This window comes from Drosophila virilis, chromosome 3 (genome assembly GCF_030788295.1).
Source record: "Drosophila virilis strain 15010-1051.87 chromosome 3, Dvir_AGI_RSII-ME, whole genome shotgun sequence".
Classification (NCBI taxonomy): domain Eukaryota; kingdom Metazoa; phylum Arthropoda; class Insecta; order Diptera; family Drosophilidae; genus Drosophila; species Drosophila virilis.
The window spans coordinates 19,950,426-19,973,175 of NC_091545.1; the positions used below are offsets into that span (position 1 = coordinate 19,950,426).

The window sequence follows — 22,750 nt, forward strand, 5'->3', positions numbered from 1 at the left end:
TCGCCTATTGTCAGCGCCTGGCTTCTGCGTCTGAGCGTGCGTGCGGGTATAAATAATTTCGGGGTCTTTATTATTTGGTTTTAGGTGTAAATATTTCAAGCTCACAAGTCGGCCGGCCGAAAAAGTAGAAAGAAAGAAAGTTGTAGCTCGCAGCGAGAGCAAGAAAGAGGTCGAGGCTTATGGCTTAATTATTCCCATGCATGAAACAGGCTGCCCTCAGGTCCTTGGTCCTTTTGTGCTGGAGCTGTTTCTGTGGCGGGTGGTGGGTACCCCTTTTTATTGTGCTTATGACCTAAGAAATGATTGCTAAGGACCCCGCCATGTTCGACTGTGTTTAACCTGTGAGCCGCTCGTTTGGCACAGTTTATGCCTGGGTTTTTATTTTAGTTTTTCTTATTTTTTTTTCTGATTTTGCATATACTTCTTTGCACACGCATATAGCACATAATATTTTTATGATTTATAAAACCTTTAGCGTGGTGTATTTTTGCTTAATTATTTCCTTCATGTGCGCCTTTAATTAATGTCCACATCAGCACTGGCTTCAGCACTGAGTGAAACGTTCCCTTTTTAACTAAAATTTTATTCTGGAGGTCAACACTGTCATAAACACATGTAAGCGTGCTCTAACCGAGCTTGCCTGTGAAGGTGATACCCTGTTGTTTCTACGATGCTTCTTCTATATATGCCAGTCTCCCACACCAACCCCTGACATATCTGCTGCGCAAGCTTTTTGAACGTAACTATTAAATTGTTATTGATAATTTATCATTTGACTTAAAGACTATTCAAGTTAAGCCAAAGGCCATGCTGCCTAGATGAAATAGGATACTAGAAATGCGCTACTGCATCCCTCTGCTACACAAAATTGAAAACAATTTGGTTGAATAGCTGCTTTGCCTGTTGTCAAAGCGTTCTAAAATTTAAAGGTTAAGGGAAAATATGTGTAAATTGCTTGCATGCCATGCAAAAATCAAAACTTTCTCTTTGAAAATGGGTCTGCAATTGGTTTAATTTATTTTGTGAGGAGGGCCTTAATATATGAGAAATCACACTCAAAAAGTAAATGCCAAGCTAGGCGATAACCTAAACACAGTATACAGTCTGAATCTTGTGTAAGTTCTGAGATTGTCGCGTTTATAAATACAATATGCAATAGGAACTAGCCAGCCATAGCAACTCGGTTGCTTGTGCTGAGCAAGAAAAGACACACTTTAAAAGACCACAAGTTCACATAAATCATAATTTTTACATTTGTTTCTTAGCTGTTCAAGTTAGCCAGGATTATTAAATACTATTATTTATTGTGATTATTAATTGAATATAAAATAAATGTATCACCATCAAACTAACTTTTCGTAAATCAGTGGCGACGTTAACTAAGTTTAACACAAAACTAAGACCACACACTAGCCTGCGATTCGAGTGCGGGTCTTTGTTGCTCAGTTGTCGAAAAGACAGGGTAAGTTAGACACCTCGGCCGTCGAGGGCTGCGAAAGATTAATTAATAATCTTGCCGTTCGACACGAGCAAATTAAAGAAGAATGTACATAAATGCATAAACTGATTTGAATTTAATACGAGCGAAGGCGATTCTAAGGTCCTTTTTTGCGCCCGTTGACATTGGAGCACGCCGGGTTGTTCGCCGATAAACGTTATGCAAATTACCTTTTGGCCGACGAGACCAATATTGCGCGCCGTTTTTCATAATGCTGACAAATTGTTGATGAATGTGTTAAATAAGTTTGTTTCATGTTTTCAGCTGTGATCGAACGGAGCAGAAGGACACGCCAAAGGCGGAGGCGTGTTCGCCTAATTGCCGTAGCCCTGTCTTCAACGGGGACGTTAATGAGGGGTGCAAAGCGCGTAGAAATGCCAACATTACTAAATCATTTCTGGCATTTTAGCCTGACGTTTAGACCATGTTCGTGTGCCACAGCGGCAGTGGGAGTACGTGTACTCTCACAGTGTCGCCTGCCAATGACACACAAAGGCAAATTCAAACTTATATGCATATATATGTTTATACAAATATAAATATATCTGGCACATACTGGCATACATATGTCTTCAGCATACCCAGTGACATTTCTGCTCCATTATTTTCATCATGTCTGACAGACGACGCGTCAACATGCAAGTGGAAGCCCGACACAACACGTAACAGTAGCTTCCACTGTTTTCGCATTGCGGCATCAGAGTGCTGGCAACTGTCCGTCCGGAGTCCGCTGGGTCTGCCCTGGCTGCTTTGGACACCAATATATTATGCGATTGTGATGGTGTTCGTAAGAGGCATGTATAAGTTAGCTGTTGCATGCGTCCGAATCGACCCGCCCACACATGCCGCCGACCAGACAAATAGCTAAGTATGCAGTAAAGTATACACTTATTTCCCCAGCTTCCGCTTTTTCCGTCACATCCACACATACAAACATATATGTATATGTCACTAAGAAGAATCATCTGTGCATCAGCGTTTTGCATTAAGAATATCTACACACACTCTCACACACACACACCCAGCACCCAGCACCCAGTTGTACGCCAGTTGACAGTGTTGGATTTGCCATGTTTGAATGAACGGCTTGGAAAAGCATGAAAATTCGCTGGTATCCTTGGCATCTTTGTTTCGTAAAACGGATACGCATTCATATTTCATGCATTGCGATTAAATTCATGCGTACATTTCTTGAAAATAACAAACTGCTACTGTAACATACTGCGAATGCAAATTTGACAGTCTCTGCCTCATTATTTGACACCATAATAATTTGTGACCAGAATACCATAATAGATTTTATGGACACTGACGTAAGGACGTGCACACACGCACACTCTCACACACACACACACACACACACACACACACACGCTGCTTCTGGGTTAATAAGGAAATATCCTTTTACACATGTGACCCCAATAATTTTCAGAGTTCTTAGAGCCTGAGTCAGTGGCGAACTATGCGCTTGCATTACTAATAATAACCATTATACATATGTATGTATGTATGCGGCGCGTGAGTGTGTGTGTCGGTGTGTGTGTGTGTGTGTGTGGGGGTGTGCGTCTATTTACATATGCTGGTTAGGGTACAGGGTGTATTCTGTGTAGCTGTGTTGTGATTTATTGCATTCGTGTGCCAGATTTTACAAATGTAATGCGCCACACTCCGCAGTCTCTGCCCCTCATCCTCATGCATATGCAAAGTTTCGAATATTTTGCTTGCCAACACTACGAGAGTGCGTTATTGTACTTAGAGTCTGTAAAATGTGTGTGCATGCGTGTGTGTGTGTGTGTGTATGTGGGTGTGGGTGGGTGCTTTAGCCCGCATAAATATTCCACACGGAGTCATATTTCTTTTTGCGTTTTGTGTACGTTTCATTCTAAAGTGGCGTGGACATACGTGTCTGAATTATTTGACTTCCGTTTCCGTTCAACATGTTACCTGCCCCACATTGTGCCAATTTTTTATATCAAAATACTGAGTTCCTAATTGTTTTAATAGCTGTAAAGGTAATTAATTTGTAACACAAAGTATGACAACATATGTGCAGGAATTACTTTGAGCTGTCTGGAAAATCAGAGTTGATAAACAAGTTTTGTACGATATTAATGGGTGGACAAGGTAATTGGGTAAAATGCATACAAATTCTGTATCAGAACAACGAGCTGAGTCCGCCTTTTTTTTTTGATACAAAAGATATTTCGCCATTCTCCCGAAAATTGAACAAAAAATACATTTTTTCAGATATAATCATGGGCTTTGGTGCTTGCGCACATTTGAATGCCACATTCGGGCCCTCCCAAACGGCAGGCTGTTATGATGTTTGGGGATAGCATTACGTATACGACCTGCATGCTTGATATTTGAAATGCGGCTGAGCTCTATATGAAAGCACTGAATATTTGTACCTGTGAGTATATCCCCGCCTAAGCTTATAACTATGCACATATCATTGTTCGTTATTGCATGAACTTGCTAAATCTGATAAATTATAACTGAAAAGTTTGTGTGCGCGCCTGCTGCAGTCGCTGCCATCATGCAGCATTAGTTATTCGTTGCAAATGTGGCAAAAGTTGAACAATTTCAATTTATGACTGCTGCCGAGAATACCCCAAGCATTTAAATCACTTGTGCATTTAATCAGTTTACTTAAAATTCACAACACAAAAGCCATTAGCTATTTAGAAGATATGTTTGTGTGTGTGTGTGTGTGTGTGAGTGTCCTCTAGGTAGATGCTTCCGGATTGCCGCAATTTTGATGATTTGGTAAATTGTCAGATTGGGGCTTAAGCCGCAATCAATTGATATTTGGTTGGGTCAATTGGATATATTTACTTGTGATGTTTGTAGAAAGGCATTCACAGCGGACTCTTTGGCCCAAAAATCACGTAGTGTGGACTTCTCGGGTGGCTCTCGTGTCGGGTATGTGGTCATCTCCGTTGTGGTCGACTCGGCGTACATGTGGTCGGCAATTGGTAGCAATTTCTTGTGTGGATTACTTAGCCTAGATTTGCTATTTTTGGCATAAGCTGTGTGCCTTGACTTGATTCTCCGAATACTAGTCGCAAACTAAATAAATGAATTAAAAGCACGTGCCAGTTGGCGACCTGATTTATGCGGCAATGTTCTGCTCTGTTCTGTTCTGTTCTGTTCGACTCTCGCTTTGCAATTTGAATAATTTGCCTTACGAGACCATATGGACCGTGTAAAAAAGCATTTATCACAGCTAAAATAATTAATGTCACTGGCACTACACTTGCAGCATAAATCACATGCCTTGAGAAAATCGCCTGCACGAATTTATCCCGCGTTTTGGAAATGATTTCTGAAGGCAACTTTTAAAGAGCTTCTCGTGTTGCTCGACCCGGACCCAGACCCGTGCAACCGCAATACCCGCTGCCGTACTCCAACTGTTTGGACTGTGTGAACTGTTTGTGCCATTTGGCTCTTTGCGCCTATGTCCGCTAAAAAGTTGGAGTCCACCAGACCACGGACGACAATATGGCGCAAATATTGCACCACATACATAAACATAAGCAAAGAAAAACAGAAAGGAAAAGTGGCAGGAGGAGCAGGCCCCGAATGCCTTGACTGAAGAGCGCCTGTGTGTGTGTGTGTGTGTGTGTGTGTGTGTGTGTGTGTGTGTGTGTGTGACATGGTCTAATGGCATTTTCGAATAGCTAAGAAACTTTATATAAAACCCGCAGCCCCGTCACACACACTCACACACGGTTACCCCAACGGTTCCGCCAAAGAAGACGGTGACGATGACGATGGTGGTTGAATGGTGTTTGAGTGGGTGGTGCTGGGGCTGATGGTGGTGACACGTTAACCATCAACAACAATGTCGACGACACACATGGAGGACGACAATGGCGGCGTTTCAATTGCATTTCCGCTTGCACCAGTTTTCATTTCAAAACTCATAAGTTTTAGACGACGTTGACGTCAACGGCGCTGACGACGCTGACGACAGCGTTGGCGACGACGTGACCAACTTGTGCCTTGCCAGCTCAGCCGGCTGCTTGGACAGCGCACGATCTTGTGGTTGACAGCGCGGCACAACTGTTTGCAAATTCTAAAACTTTTCAATATGTTGTCACACAATGGGCGAAACACAAACTGTCGTTGACAAAAATGACTCAACTTGCATATTATAAGTTATGCACATGTGAATGTGCCAAATGCAGCGTAAGCACATCTGTATCGCTTGACACATGTGCTCGGATTGCAGTCGAGCAATCGGTTGGTATTCAACAACTCGTTTGCCTTATGCAATGCCCGCTATCGGTCCCTAGTCCGAGCGAAAGCTCTCTGGGAAAAACAACGGAAGTGTACCCCAGCGCCCGAGAGACGCCGTCGGCCTGCCCGTTTGAGCCGCTTGACAACTTTCACCATTAGCGCACAATGGAACACGACACACAAGTCGAATTTGTTGTCTGAGCCATCAATTCAACTTGAAGACGTCTCCCGTTCCCCATTCCCCAACCAGGCGACACCAATGGCGCTTCAGTGTCTGTGTTTTATGGCTGCGCGCATTGGGGCAGGGCGAGAATTGTTGCCTACTTTACGGCGCGCCCATGGAATTGAGTTGTTTTGCATAGTTTAAACAAATCCCTTGACGGCAGGCTGCGAGTTATGAAAACATGATGGGTTCGGGCCATTGTTGTTGCAGCTTGGTCCTGTCTGTGAATAATTTATTTATATATTGTTGCAAATTGGATAAATAGCTGAGGTGCTTTGGCTTTTGTCTCTGTATAAAATTTGTGATCATTTGTTTCGGCTGCTGTTGCCAGTTGGCCACTTATTTTTTTGGCAGTCGCAACTGCTGGAACAGCCTGCGACAGCCGGCCAAGCAATAAACAAGCAAAAAAAAAAATGCTACAATTTCTAATTACTGTCATTTGGCTCTGGCTTAGGTTCTGGGGCTTTGTGGTTCGCCCAAACAGCAGGCGAAAACGAAGATGCCAACGGTTCGCTAATTTGTGGTTCTAGCTGTCTGAGCGCGCACAACTTGGCTCTGGCTCTGGCTCGAGCTCTGTGCAGAAAACGTTTATTTCGCGTCTGGTTTTTGTTTAGTTAATTTGTGTTCTTTTTTAAGTTCTTTACCCATTGAGGTTGTATGTTAAAGAGTATAGTGGTTTTCTGCATATGAAACAGACAGAAGAAAGCATCTCGGACATATACAGAAGATGTCCGTCTGTTTATCTGTCGATAAATATGAATACTCTGAGAGACTTTAAGAAATAGAGCTCCTTCTTATCGATATATATATATATATATATCTCAGTTAATTAAGTGTTTATCTCAGATTAAAAGTGCCAAGTTAACCAAATTTATTGAGCTGAGTATTTGACTACACGGATGCCACCATCCGACAAAGGGAACTATGTCCCAGTCTGGCATAAAGCGCGATCCGCCAATCAATGCGGGTTTATAGCAGAGTTTCAAACTCTCCTCTCATGTTTATTTAAGGCCCCTCCTTATTGTTGTATGTGTCGCGTCGCTGTTTCTGTTGCCGAAATTAAAAACGCTGATATATGTTCTTTTTACAATTCAATAAATTCACGCAATGCTTTACTGCCATCCGACCGACTGACTGTCTGCCCATGTGAACGTCTGTCCGATTGACCATACATTTACCCCGGGCGCTACATTTAATGGAATGCGCCTTGTACACAATTTATTTTGACTCTTTGCACGCGAGCAATTCTGAATCCTGCGAGCAATGACAGTTTAATTAATTGCCACACTGTAATGCGTTTTAAATTGTCATGTTTATACAGCAATGTCCGGCGGGTGTCGAGAGCCCGGAGTGCCGAACTGCCGGACTGCCCCGGCAATTCCCGGCCAGTCGTACAGCTCGCATTGAGTGGGTGGCTGCTGTCTGGTTGAACAATGGGTGAAAATCGAATCCAATCAGACAGTACACTAATGAGATTGTTGAATAATGCCCAGGATACATAAAAGAAACTGCTGCATCCGGTCTACCTTACAAATCTCTAACTCATATCCGAGAAAAGCTTTGATAATGTATTAGAGACGTGTTTCAAACTTTGAGCAACAGTTGAGTTTTCTGCTTTTTGAAGCTTTATATTATAAAAGAATGAAAATGAATTTAGAAGTTTAAACGACGACAGTAAAATAGATGGAAACTTTAAGTTCTGCACTGGGTCGACTTTAAGCTCTATTCAAAGAGTCATAAAAGGAAAAATACATGAATTGACGAAAGCTACTTGATGTTCTGTTTGAAGACTTTGGTTATGTTCAATGTTTGTGAGCAGAGTGAGCAGAGACTGGACCACTGTAATTCGACGATTTGTTATTATGATGCTGAAGATGGTGTGAGTGAGTTGTTGGCTTTATTATTTTCAATTTGTGTTGCATTGCTTTTAATAATTGTTATTATTGGTCTGGGCGGTTGCGCTTGCTTTTTTCTCTTGTGTGTGTTTTAATTTCAACACCTACATATTTTCATATAAATCGCTGCATTATTTATTTCATCAACGCTTGTCGCTTAACGCCTGCTGCGCTTCAATTAAAGCAACGGATTTGCAGACGACCGCAAAATTTGAAATGACCGAACGGCATTTTAAATTGCGTTCAACTTATCTATTATGATTCGAAACTGGCTCGTAATTGGCGCTCCAGTAATTTATTAAAGTGCCAATTAATACCTGGTCGAAATCCGCTTAGAGATTATGCAGCAGCTACAACAACAACAACAACAACAACAAAAGCTGCCCGTTGGCCACATTTGCCAAGCCGATGCGTTCGCAACGTTGCGTATGCGTAATATTAATAGGCGTTAAGCCTGAGCTTGCATAGGCAACGTTTCCTGGGAGTGTTTGGCTCCTGCTGCTGTCATTTGTGTGTGGCTTTAGACATAATTGCAAGCGCCTTGAGGCCCTTTACACACACACACACACACACAAACACACCCACGGGCTAACAAGCTTACACATGCCAACATATTTATTATATAGACATGCGGGCATGCAGGCATTTATGGCCTAGCTTGGATAATGATGGGATTCTGCAACGAATGGTACACTTTATCGATTGTTGTCCTTTAAAGCTGTCCATTTAGAATTAAAATCAGTAACCATATCGTTTATACTTATTAATGGAATTGTAGTGTCTAATCCGAAAGGGCAACCCTCTGGAATTCAACAAGAGTCTGCCGACTTGGAAGGCGTTCATCAACAATTCATTGTAAGGGCCATCCCATCATAACAATAACATCAGCGCCAGGCAGAGGGCAGGAGATGGCATCAGATGAGATTGTCCTTGCCAGGACATGCAAACGCGCAATTTGTGTCCACATTCCGGGCGCATGCATCACGTAAATGGCTGCGAAATTCATCAAACGCCCTTTGGCCCCAGACAGAGAGGCTTCTGCTGTTTGTGCTGGAAATCTCACTCATGTGTCACAGCTTGTTGGTCATAATTTTAGTGGCTTTTGCTTTGGCAACAGCAACGAACAAAAAATAATAATTGACGTCAAATCTCGTACGCTCGCTCCTTCGCTCGTGCGCTTTTGTTGTGCAGTTAATTACAATGCGCCGGGCTCCTGACTCCGGACGCCTGACCTTGCGTGCAGCACTCGCGGTGCAGAGGTTTCGCTTTTAGCTTGCCGCGCACGTTTGTGCCAAAAATCTTAATTTCTTTCGGGCCTGGCTTAAAAGTCAGCAGCCCTTCGTGTCCATTTTTCTTCCAATTTGGGGCGCAGCACCGGGTACAAGCCCCGCAACACGCTCGCATCAGCACACACCCAGACACACGCACCCTTTCAGTGCCCGCAATTCAGCACATGCGATCCGCTCTTGCCCTTGTCGGTTATCATTCACAATTGGCTGCGCCTGGAACGGGTATTTATGCGACGGGCAGCCTTACGATACGTTGGCCAATAAATTTAAGAGAGCTTCTAAATATCTGAATCTTAAAAGATTTTGTCTGAGTATTTTTGTTTATGGCCTTGACGCAATTGCCCTCTGGCCATTTGGCCCACTGAAACGATTCGTGTAAATGAAACAGTTTAGTACGTACTATTTGGGGCTCGTGGAGAAACCAGCTCCACGCCCACCATTCTCGATTGGCCTTGTTGCTCATGCTGGTTTTCCATGCGGCCAATTATTTTTATGACTTAACAAGGCGAATGCAATTTGCTGCACCCAAAATCACATCAGCTGCAGTGCGCCCACGGGTCACGCACGCCCCATGACGAATAAATTATCATAAATGCTTTGGTAAACAGTGTGTGCCTTAAACCCAACCCGGCTGGCGATTGCGTGCCGTGTGCTGGGGCTCCTGTTGAATCGAATTTGGTGCTCGATTAATTTATATTATTACACATGCTTGGTGCGCCTGCAGTTTACGCCTTTTCGTACCAAGATTAGGCGCGCTCTCTTTGCCCTCTTCATGGAAACACTTTTAATTTCCCTAAGTGAAACGCCGCAACTTTCCAAATTGGCCCTTTTCGCGCCAGAGAGCGCCCAGCGGGCCTTTAGAGACCTACGGCTGACGGTAAGAAACTATACCAGTGCATTCTATGCGCTCTTACCATCTGCAGGGCATGGTTCGTGCTCCGTGCCCCATGTATTGTTCTTTGTTGCCTTTTGTGCGGGCAAGCCGCACGACGAACTCCATGCGGCAACTGCGCCGCTGGCGGCCCGACCGGCGCCTTCCTCATAAGTTTTGATTTGGCAAAAGACTCTTGCTGCGCTTTTGTTTACCAGCCACGGGCATTGCACGCGGTTGCCTCTGCGGACCTGGCGAACGGGGCGGGCGGCGCACGGAGATGGCTTTTGGTTGGCTTTTACGAGAGCCTTTGTCTCGGCCGAACGCTCTGAGCTTACCCGGCTGAGTGCATTAGGACCACATCCAAGACGTTGCGAATACGGGACGGCCATTGTCTTTATCGATTACGAATGCATGAATTCCTATCGGCACTGGCACAGACTTTACCAAAGGGATGTAAGGACTCGTTCAATGGCTGCACTGGGACGTGAGGGAAGTGCAGTCCGATGATTGCCTAAAATTTCAATTTGTGCTTCATGCAAATCGAAAATCTATCTCGACGTGATGCGATTCACTTCTTTCCTGCCGAGCGCCAAAGCGTCAAGAGTCAGTTGTGGGCTCGTATTAAAGTATATGGCTTATGATAACTGTTTAAACATAATTTTGGCAATCTGGCCGCATTTTTATGCACTTTCGAGGGGAGCATAATTTTGTTACGAGATGTTTGTCTGAAGACAGACTCAGGTGAATGCATTATAATATATATATCAATAACTTGAAGAGTTATTTGGATCGAGGGGTAACTTTCTCAAAAATTGATGATTATGGCACGAGTTGTATTTTATTCGTCTAAAACATTCTTGAATAACTTCAAGAGAATTAATTTGTTCATTTATACCCTTACTCTTTAAAATGTTAAGTCTTCCTACTAATTTACGGAATTATCGACGGACAGCTTAACTATCTTGTTCAATTTTTAGTTTTAAATGATTCATTTTTAACGTTGTCGTTTTCTATTTTCTTATTAATTGTTTTTAAAATGTTCGTACTTTAGGGTGCCACTTTTGTAGCCCTCCAAGTGTATTGTTTGTTTAGTAATACACTAGCCTTAGCAGTTGGTAAAACAAATCAAAGGCTCTAGTTATTAGGTACTCTTTTTACTCTTCCACAATGAGCGCTCTCTTAGAAAACAACTATAAAACGCAAGACCTAATTTCTTAAGAATCCCCTCTGTCCAACCGCCACTCCAATCGCCAATATATTTTGCGTGTGTGGCGTGTTGTAGTTAAACTCCCACGAATGTTCGACAAATAGCCCAACAGCCAAGGGACGTGGGTAAGAGAGAACTACCTGGTGTTAGTTGCTATGCACACACACACGAACACACACACACACACGCACACACATGGAGTGGTTGTGCGCTAAAATCGAAAACAAGCCCCCAGTACTGAGAGCTGAGAAAGGCCAGAGAAAACGAAAGTGTTCGCATGCAAAAATGTGTCTCAGCACCAAAAAAAAAGTCTATAATAAAGAAAATAAAGCAAAACAAAAAAAAAGAAAGTGAGAGTTTCTTGGGTTTTTAGGCCAAGTGACCTGATTTGGTGGTTGGGCCTGGAGCCGTGGGATGGGACATGCTGACCGCAAAAGCCAACAGCGTATGTTGTTTTATATGATTATATATATATATATATTTATATATATATATGTGTGTGTATATATATTAGTGTGCATATTTCTATTTGCATATGTATGCAAAATTATACCAAAATATTCAAATTTCTATTGATTTTGCACTAAAGTTGACGTGGAAAGCAACACTTAAATTTCAAAATGCAACGAGGTAAAAACAAAAAAAAAAAATTATTAAATTAAAACAAAACACGCGGACCAAATGCAGGTCATAATAAAATAGAAAATAAAACTTACCTTGAAAGCCTTGAAGGAGGAGACCACATAGAAGGCGCCGTCCTCCAGTTCATCCAGATGGTATTTCCGGTCGCCGTCCATGGAGAAGACGTAGCGTGCACCGCGCGGCAGATCCATTTTGGGTGAGATCTTGTCGAGCAGATTGTCCAGCGAGGTGACATCCCGGCCGGGCCGGTAGCGTAGCTCGACGCCCGGAAAGAAGGGGTCGCCATTGCGATAGAAGACAACACGACGAGCCTTCCAGTATGACAGATTCGAGTAACGGGAGGCGGCAGCACTGGAGATTTCTGGCCGCGATTTGGAACGGACGAGCGGCACAACAGGCGGTTGCTCCGAATTTTCACTCATGTTTTCCAAATAGCTGGGACTCAGCGTACGACTCTGATGCCCGCTCTGTACACCGCCTGCACCTACACCAGGCCCAGCTCCGCCGTTGCGCTGTTGCCAATAATCGGGTATGTGCGAGGAGCCGCCGCCGGCGGAACGGACTGCAGCTCCTCCGGCAACAGCCGCAGCAACTGCCGCGCTATTAGCGTGCAGGTCGCCGGCTGCTAGGTCATCATCCTCGTCGTCGTAATGGGCATTATGATGCTGTATCTGAAAGCTTGCCGAGCTACCGGCGCGTCGGTTTGTGGGACTCTTAGTGGGGCTGTTGCAGTTGCTATCGTGATTATTGCTGTGGTTGTGGTTGTGGCTGTTGCTCTGGCCCAGACGCGCCGTGCTGCTGTTATGATTATTATTTATGTGGTTATCGTTATCATCAAACTGGGTTGTCGTCTGAGTGAGTGTCGGCGAAACGTTTCCCTCGAGTTGTGAGTTCGAACTAATTTGTGGCATTGTTTGGCCGCCGAGAACGGGCTCGCCATTAACAGCTGCGAGGCCGCCGCCGTCGTCATCACCATCACCATGACCAGCACTGGCACCAGCACCAGCACCAGGCCCAGCCCCAGCCCCAGCCCCGGCACTAGCAACAGAAACAGCGCCCGGACCGTCCAAGTAGTCGTTCTCTTCGTTGGACATTGTCCGTGTACTTAAGCTCTCTTAAGTCACTCAGCCCCCAACCGCCTTCCCTCTCACTCTTTCTCTATCTCTATCTCACTCACTCTCTAACTCTCTCTCTCTCTCTCTCTGTTGTGGCACAAATCTCAGCGTGCTGGTGCCTTGCGTGACTGCTTTGTTGTGGTCAAAAGTCGCTAGAGCAGCGTCGATGTCGCGTCGACTCAAAGCCTTCTTAGGAGCTGCAGCTGCTGGTGGATTATTTCACGTATAACTTTTTGATTGCCCGTAGTCGACCTGAGTGTCGTGTCCTGTTAGGTTCAGGTTGCAACTTACATTTTCATGTTATTGTACACCAACACAGGATTGAGAAGCACCTAAAAATGAAGAAAGCAAAACTAAAATGTGGGAAGCTACAAAAATATTTTTGGAAATTAAATCTCTATCAATGCGTGGTGTACCGTCAGTCAACAAGTTTTGCGGACGCACACAAATCTCGCCTTTTGAGTTACTTGCACTCAATGCGAACAGCTAGAAAGCTTGCCATTATCGACATGTCCACTGCCAATGGCTCTTGAGATCCACTCCAGACGCAACTCAACAACTGTCGGACCAACGACTTCACAGTTCCTTTGTCTGTAAACAGAGAAACAGTGTAAGGAGCCCACTTCTCCAAACGCTGCCTTCCACTCCGGAGAGCTGGGCTTTGGCATCGCCACTTGACTCAAAATACCGCGCACTATTTGTCTTGTTTCATGCATCCGCACTTTAAGTCTCTCCAATACGCTTTAGAACTGGCTGCTAGTCCACTTCACTTTGACCGAAATTACAGGCCAGCCTGGCAAGCGGTCTGTGTGGACTTTTTTTTTTTTGGGTCTGAACACATAACTACATATATCTATGCAACTACATTTGCGCATATGTTCGGGAGCTGACCAGAGGCGTTGTCCGTTGCCCGGGCCGGACTTCAGGGCGTAATGTGCTTCAAGGGACGTGGAACTGTTGTGTCTGGGCCACAGTCGCTTGTGGCACATATGCAACTATTTCAACTGCATTGGAATTTACCATTGCGAAGTTTTTTGTTTGGCCAAAGGGTTGTGGTGGGTGGGCTCGGTGGTCGGCAGTCTGTGAATGCTTCTGTTGTACTTTTTTTTTACTATTGGCTTACCTGGTTTATGTAAATTGTTTTTATTGCAACACGTTGCACTTCTTTGCTTCCATTCTGGTTTTATTTATGGCTGGGGTCGTTCGTCGTCCTCTGCACTTTTTTGCGCCAATTAGGTTAATGACACTTTGGTTGCCTGCCACGGGGACGTTGATTGCTAATGTGCAAACAGTTGTTGCCTCTTCAGATGCCGCAGCTTCCGTGGCGTTCCACTTCCACTAATTGCCTATCAATCAGGCGCAATTGTTTCGAGCTATTTGGGGTAATCGGGGGGCGACACGCACACACATTTACTTGAATCGAATTTAATGAACTCGGGCAAGGGAAAAGTTTATTAAAATATCTCAAGCAAGAAAGTTGGCACAACAAACTGGGCAACTTTCGAGCTGGGCTTCCTTTGGCAACAAGCCGTGTTGTGCACAATGCAGAAGAAATTCCGTCTGGCAACTTTGCCGGTCAAAGTGTTTTTGAATTGTGTTTCATGTGCCTGTCCACTCTAAAGTCGTCCACGGGGCCAATTTTCATAGAGAGCGACTCGGGCTCCTCGTCGCGACGTCGTCGGCGTCGCGGGCATTGAATTACGCCAGTTGTTGTTGTATTGCTTAGCCTCTAGCCTTTGCCTTTGCCTTTGCCATTGCTGCAGGCGCCTGACTTATGGGCTAATGCTGCCACGCGACTTCTCCGGCACCGCCATACCAGCGCTCCTACCCGCCTAATTGTGCCCTGCTTATAAGTCACCCGGACCAATGGCGGGCATTGTGCCATTCGCCACATTCACTAAACCATTTTGCTGTGCGACTTCCTCCCTCACGCCCAGCCACCTGCCTGGTGCAAACTAGCGGGTGGTTTTACCTCCTCGGCGACATTACGAGCAGAGTGCACGAGCTTAGTTTGAGGTATCACAAACGTTAGCACTTGTTACTTAATGGCTTAGACGCACTGTGGTTTAAGGTTTCATGAAACTTCATGAAAGTTCTAAGCTGCATTTTCCATGCTGAGAAGTGCAAATCACAAGATCTTTGAAGCCAAAAAGTTACAACAACCGTTTCCCGCCGTTTTACCGCACTTACGGGTGAAATTTTAACCTATAATAAAAAATGCAGTCACCCAGTCTTTCAAAACAAACAGTTTATAAATACAGATCAGATTTGTTATAGTAAATGGAAGTATTCGGTAAAGAGTCTGTCTAAGTGATATAAATTTGACTGAAGTCACAGATTTCTGAGCACAATGTTTTTTGGTCCTGAGGCTATCGTGCTCGTTTTGTCGTTGTTTTATACTCGTGTACTTGGTTTGTCGTCGGGCGTCGTGGGATACGACAGGGGCGACGGCACCTTTCGCCGTGTCATGTGCCCCCTTGCCCCTTGCTGCTGCGTACCTCCCACCACTACTTGCAACTTCTTGGGTAGTCTCATCATGCAGTCCACACCTTTGTCCTCCAATTTCTGTTTTGGGTCACGCTATTCGACCAGAACTGATTGAAGAAAAACTGTTTGTGGCTATTTTCATACCACGTAAAGGTTGAAAGCGGGTTGAATGTATGCCTGGTACAGACAGAACTAGGCAATTCGGGCCTCATATAGATGACTTCTTATTTAGAATGTATTTAATGAAATTAGAATGCATGTTACGACAGCTCGCAGTTGGGCACAGGGTATATTCTAATCGAGCAATTTAGATTAGAGCACTTCGACTTGTTCGTCTTACAATTAGGCCAAATGCTTGTGGAAATATGTTTTTATTACGTTATATTTGCAAACAGAGATTGTGATATGTACAAGGCAGTCTTGGCTGACGATTGAGTCCATTTGCGTTCAGTGTCTGCACGACAGGCCCGCAATTTCTTTGGCCAAACGCAATTTTCCTCCCTTTTTATTTGGCCCAGCCCTTTCAGAGGGTATCGAAAGGGTACAGACGGATCGGAGTATAGCTGAGCTACTGAGATATATTAGCTTTACAATACTCATAAAATATAAAAAAAAACCCTAATACACATCCACTCATAAAAGTTCTTTAGTAACATACAATTGGGTTCAAGAATATAAACATATCGAAAATCGTAGCAAAGAGTATTCAAAATTCGACGTGCCAAGTCAATAGCTCTTTCTTGTTATTAATAATTTTGTTTTGCGTTCTTACAATCGCGTGGGCGACGCAACGTTTGGTGAAGTTAATGTATTATTTTAATGTTATTTCCGGAAAGTGCGTGATTTGTACACATTGAAAACATCAAGTAAAAAGGTAAAGAGAACTAAGTAATTATTAAAATTAAACGCCAAAAAATCCAAAACTCGAATATAATGCGACTATTTAGTTTGTAATTTTTTATTCTTATATAGTAAATATATTCATCAGCGGAATCAACAGCCATTTCGTCTGTAATATGCCACCTAAATAAATAATATAAACGTGCTTCGATTAAGATGTGTCAACTAAGGCACCGATTGCTGACAGATTTTCTAGTCTAGTCTCTTTCAAGATTAAAGTATGTAAATATGAGGAGCCAACCCCCACTTGAAGCCAAGGTATTGGCTATGATTTGGGAAGCGAACCGCTAAGGTTTATACAATTTAGTTCTCAATCACGCCCATTGCACCCACTAAACCACACCTTGAGCCTGCTGAATGTGAGAAGCGCTTAATAGACAGGAGCTTACGTTCTCGAAGCACATAGAAGTTGTTATGTTTGTTGTAAGCACACATAATAATCCACATACCTTGCGCAGGGTGTACATTGTGGTTTCTCGAAGGAGGCTCTGCGAATAAGCCAATACTGAGTATGTCAGAAAATGCCCACATTACGGCGATTGCAGGTCACACACAAACACACAAACACACATATGCTTCTGGCCACATACTTCGTACAAGGAACAAATGCACTGTGAGTGAGCACATGTGAGCAGGAGTGCAACAAAAAGCCACTAAAAAGTCCAATGACACGAGCCCACATTTTATTGCATAGTTTCGAGCGCGATCCACAGACCCTGTCTGAAATATTGTAAATAAATGCGATAGAAAAAATGGTGCAAAGGGTGTGGTCAAAAGACTGCATCGGCTACAGCGACTGCGACGACAACGAGAACGACGACAATGGGGCTGTTTTAATGTGACCATTAAACAATAGCAATAAGGACAAAGGATGCACACACACACACACACACACACACACACAAAGACAACAACTAGCTGCAGAGCTGCAGTAAACGCTCGAACAAAAGCCCAATGCTTACCCAGCGAGCAATTTTAAGAAGATTTATAAACCGACAGCGCACTGGGAAGCCGGACTGTAAGTGAGCCGCCCAATCTTTGGATTTCATACGAAATTGTTAAGCTGTATTTAAGGAACGAAAAGCATTCCCACAATCCGATTGACTTGGCTCGAATGCTAAGCTAATCATGTGCTTACAGCTTAAGCGGCATAAATGGCTTGTTGGGTTGTTGCAGCCAGTTCATAAAAGTAGTTCTTCTCTTGGCCAACTTTCGCGCGTGATAAGTTTTCAATACAAAGTAAAAGTATGATGTCCGTCACGTTACTGAAAGAAAACGTTGAAGAATGCAACTGCGACAACAGAGGCTCAGAGCCACAGAGACTGTGACGATGACATTGGTGGAACGTGGAACTGGTATATGCAACTGAATGAACCACAACAAAGGCGAACTACTTACTAGGACACTCGCACTACGAAAATGTCAATAATGAGTCCGAGTCCGAGCCCGTGCCCGCCCGCCCGCTGGGCACGGCAGCTGGCCCCCACTAACAATCTGGATGCTGTTGCATTTACTCTCAGATATCGGTCGGTCGAGCCGCAAGCAATGCGAGCAAAGAACAAAATCCAATGGATACGAGAACCCACATCAGTTGGGGCTGACATGGCATCTGCTTTGTCCAAATGAATGAAACGCATGACAAAATGACAAAAAAAAAGAGAGAAAAAAGTTGGATTGAATATGGGTGGCATAAAAACGACCACAAGCTATTTCTCGGTCAACTACGTACATCACTTTTGCCGAAGGCTTAAGTACTCCACAAAAATACACATACCAATGCACACACACACACACACACACACACACATGTGTCTTTGTAAGTGTGTATGTAGTCCGGGTAAAGTCAGCAGAGTCGTTCGCATTGTCTGCCAACACATAATTTGGTCGATGTCATGCCGGCCGGCAAAAGGAAAGTCGTGTCCTCAAATGTGAATGAGTTCGGGCTGTCGACGGTTGTTGGCAAAAGTTTCAATTGTACCCGGCCGAGGATGTGTGAATGTGATTGTTTAAGTTTTTCCCATGCCTCTGTTCCTGTTGCATGTGGGTACAATTAATTGTTATTGCGTCTCTTGCAAATGATGATGATGATGATGAAGATGATGATGATGATTCATGTTAAGTAATCCGCAATGCATTGTCGTCAATGCTAGGGGCCACGTGAACGTTCGCATAACCAGACTAACTAGTTAATCAAAACTCGAAATGGGTCTGAACTAGAAGCAGAGTGGGAAGTTAAGCTTACAGTTCGAATCAACGTTAATGTTTCGTTCGTGAACCTGATTTGCCACATCCCTAGCCAAGATTATTTTCTCTTGTTTTTGAAATTGTAACGCGTTTGATCATTACTAATAGAATAATATTTATAAATACGTTTCTAGCTGATTTTAAGCTCAGCTTAATAAATGCACACATTTGAATACATCGACACAAACTATGTTTTTTATGTTTTTTCAATAGCCTCTGCCATATTAACTTTTCCCTATTCAGGCCGTCCCGTTATTTACTCAAGTTGCAGTCTCTTCCAATATTAAAACCGTCTCCTTTATAGTTAAAGCCGCCGTCTCCTCTTTTACTTAAGTTGCATTCTTCTCCATTATTAAAGCCTTCTCCAATAATAATGCCGTCCTCTTTTGCGTAAGTAGCTGTGCCCTCCAATATAAAAGCCGCCGTTTCCTTTATAGTTGAAGCCGCATCCTCCACTTGAAGTGAAGCATAGAATTACTTGAATACATGAGAATCGAGTAGTACGGCATTATATATTCACACATTATTACACACATGCGTACATACATGTATGCATGCATACATACATAAATAGATACACATGCACCCACAAGCATACACACATACATACATACAAGCATAAACACACATTTAAAAATATGTTTAAAGTCCATCGAATTAAAAGCCAAAAGTTGGAATCAATCAAATGCCCATTGAATTCGGCGAAAAAAGAGCTAAAAACTTGATATTATGGAAAAGCACGAAAGAAAAAATGTTTGCTTCAGGTTTCAGAGAAGATGTTGTTAAGCAACTGCGTTTGCTTAAAATTAAAATTACAGTGCAAAATAAGTTTGAATTCCAGGCTGAAGCGGTTTGCAGTTTGTAGCCAGGTCCTCACAATTAGCTAAATAATATATATTAAAAGGCACTTTTGCTTTTTGGATGCTTTTATCGTCATCATTTCGCAAACAAATTTGTTTGTAATAAGTTCTTATTTACATTTGTTATTCCCTCTGTAAAATTCACAACTTTAATGGGCAACTCTCAACGGCTTTGGGCAGGCAGAGGAACTGAACTATTTTGAATGCTCTTCGAGCCGCATTTCTATTAGGGATGCGCTAGTGGGAGGGTTAGGCATTCAGTTTCTGACTTTTTAATTCTTTCATTTCGCGACTCCTTTTAATTTGATTGCAATTTGTGCTTGCATTTGGTGGGCAGCTGTTGTCAGTGCCACAGGCAGTCAAAGAGTTGGCTTCAGATACAACAACAAAACCAGCTACACAAAACACAAACAACGCTTGCCGTTTTTCCATAGTCTACTTCTGGGCGCATTAGTTTCGCATCACTTGCCAAAAATTGTGTGGCTCGAATCCGGCGCTTTTACTTTGCCAGCGGTTTGTGGGAATGGCGTTTGTATTAATATGTGTGTCGGGAGTGTTGGCAAAAGAGAAAGGGAATCGAATGCTTTTTTCCTGTAGCTTCAATTATTTTGCTGACTGCAGTTGGCCAATTACAAATTACAGACTTTGCCACCCTTTTTGGTCATTTTGCCGACTTTTCATTAGGTCCAGGCTTGAGGAAATTTATTGGTAAATCAATTATGTGGCTTTCAATTGTTCGTTCGCCACTTTTAATTTATTTGATATATTTAATTTAACGCAGCTCGTTTTCATTAATGGTAACCACAACTTTTCCCCCAAATACTTTAAGAATGTGAATGCTGCCTTGTCTTTGTTACTTTTGCTTTTATTGCGGGCCATCATTTCGGAGCCACGGCAAATGTAATTAGCTCTAAGTGTATCGTCTGCGGCGCGGCTGTTGTTTGCCTCATTTTCGTAATTTGTTGTTAATTACTTTTTCCAATGCGGATTTTTATGGAAAATTAATGCCGTTGGATTGGTCATCGAGCATCGTATCGAATCGGCGCGGCGCCAGTTTAATTGAAATCAGCAACGATTTAATCGTAAATAGGGATTAAACTACCTGCATAACGGTTTGAAATGCGTTTAACTCATTAAGGATCCTGATTACTGTCAGTTTTGCCATTATTCGATTGTTCAATGTACTCATAAAACCACAAAATGAATAACAATAAAGAGAAGCTATCTTTGATACACTAAAATTGAAATACCCTTTCAGGTAATTAGTCTAAAACAACGCATATTTTTAACAAAAGATAGCTTCGGCAGATTCTACTCATAATTAATAATATGAACGCCTCGATTACAGGCCTCCATTAGAGCTGTTACGCCCGATCACAGCAGGCAACATATCAAATATATTCCTCTTTAAAATAAACAAACCACACGTAAGAAATTTCCAGTAGAAACCCATTCTAAGTTGTCGTAAAAACAATCCTCTAAACAGATTGAATATGACCAGCTCAAGTCAACCTGGCTGCTCAAAGAGGCCCTCCCCTGTTAATGTCATCGTGGAGCGAACATGTAGAAGCATTACGCAAATAATCAACAAGTATAAAAAAAAAATATATTTCGAAACGCGCCAGGAGCTAGCCAAATCAAAATGCCGAGACTGTGGCCATTTGATTGGACGCTGCAACTTTGATCTAATGAATAAGGGACGACGGTGCGTATGCGCAACAATGTAAATAATTCTGTTAGACCCTAACACTGATTGCCTGCTTAGTTTTAAGTTTATGAGATGCGAAGAAATTGGCGCTGGCATTTTTGTTGTAACAATGTCGATCTTGCTTGGACTGGGCCTCTTCTTCATACGACGATACAATCAGACTTTTATCTATGGATCTGGCGGCTGCAGGGCGACCATTTTTTGGACTAACAACGATTGCCAGATATTGGTTTAGGCAGGAAAATCTTGTCTTATCGTTCATTAAGATTTCAAGAGCTTGCATATTTAGGTTAATGTGCAGTTGATAAATACAGTATTGCGACTAGGATAACATGTAGTAGGATAACTTTGTTGGACATCTTGGCCACACACTTCTTACAGTTAGAGGATATCAGCTAGTCGAGCCACTTCGACTAGAGAGCACCGTTTGAAGTTACTTCCGCACAGTTTTCATTCACTAAACACACCTAATTAGGCCGCAGGCAATTTAGCGGCCCCTTTTTGGGCGCTGTCAATCATCAAGCCGTTTAAATAAGAAATCACTTTAAAATTAGTTTGCCAAGTTGAGCAAGTTGAGCGTCGACAAATTAGTAAAAGTTAATTAAAACTATTTAAATTGCAAATTATTGTAAAGTTTTTAGCACACATACACACGCTATATATATATATATATATATATATATATATATATATATATATATACATAAATGCCAACGTGAACACGCAGACAAAAAGCAGTAGATGTAAAGCATTGGAACATGGCGCAAATATACTAAAGACCGCATCGTTGGAAAAACCTTAGGGGAGCTGCCCCTGCCCCGCCCATGCAAGCGACTTCCGCAGGTATTCGCACACCCGCCGCACACTCACATACATATATATATATATACGCCCATTGCTTTTCCTTTTCACAGCATGTTTAAATGGGGGAAATTAAAAAAAAAAAAAAAAAAAAAAAAGAGCGCACCTCTGCTGCGAAATATGTACAAAAAATGTCAAGTTGTGTGCGCAACTTGGCTGAGCTGGCTGAAAGGCAGGCAGGCAGTCAGCCAGCCAGCCAGTCTGTTGACAGTCAGCCGCCTCTGCGAGGGCGTCGCAGGATCGGGGCGTCGGGGCGTGGCGCGTGGCGCAACAATTTGCATATAAAAAGGGTTGTTAGACTTTAAACAGCGGCCCGTCCTATTATCTGCATTAGGGTAGATATGGCAAGCATTAAGATAAGGTACTTACAGAAACGTTTACTACGGTATTAGGATGGGTACATCACCTACGCAAAGTTAATTTATGCGGGCGTGGCTCCGACTTATACATATGCGTATGTCTGCACACGAAGCATGTGGAAATTTTAATTAAAGCGAAAATGCCCAAGAACATTCAAAATAAGTTGAAAGAAACCAAATTAAGTACTCGTCTCGCTTGTGCTTCACCTCACGGCATGAGCCAATGACATTCGACAAGTAATTGACTTCTGCACTGACCAAAAACTTAGTTCGTCCAATTAAAATTCTCTGCCTAATCGAAACTGATTGTTTTATTGAGTTTGACACAGGCAGCTAGTTGGCT

The 22,750-nt window shown here is 43.1% G+C and overlaps 2 protein-coding genes across 2 annotated transcripts in view; one reads left to right on the forward strand and one right to left on the reverse strand.

The window, feature by feature from the left end:
* DCX-EMAP (Doublecortin-domain-containing echinoderm-microtubule-associated protein) overlaps positions 1 to 15,166 on the reverse strand; it is a 34,196-nt gene extending 19,030 nt beyond the window's left edge. Inside the window, exons 1-2 of the mRNA XM_032435465.2 lie at positions 14,112 to 15,166; positions 11,948 to 13,320 (exon numbers count right to left, since the gene is read on the reverse strand). Of these exons, the coding sequence (XP_032291356.1) occupies positions 11,948 to 12,967 (1,020 nt within the window). The 5' untranslated portion in view covers positions 12,968 to 13,320; positions 14,112 to 15,166. The remainder of the gene's footprint in view (positions 1 to 11,947; positions 13,321 to 14,111) is intronic.
* Positions 15,167 to 20,912: 5,746 nt separating this feature from the next.
* LOC26531890 (uncharacterized) lies at positions 20,913 to 21,817 on the forward strand. Its single transcript, XM_032435466.2, has 2 exons — positions 20,913 to 21,184; positions 21,245 to 21,817. Exons 1-2 carry the CDS (start codon positions 20,973 to 20,975, stop codon positions 21,420 to 21,422), a joined length of 390 nt encoding a protein of 129 aa, XP_032291357.1. The 5' UTR covers positions 20,913 to 20,972; the 3' UTR covers positions 21,423 to 21,817.
* Positions 21,818 to 22,750: the final 933 nt, after the last annotated feature.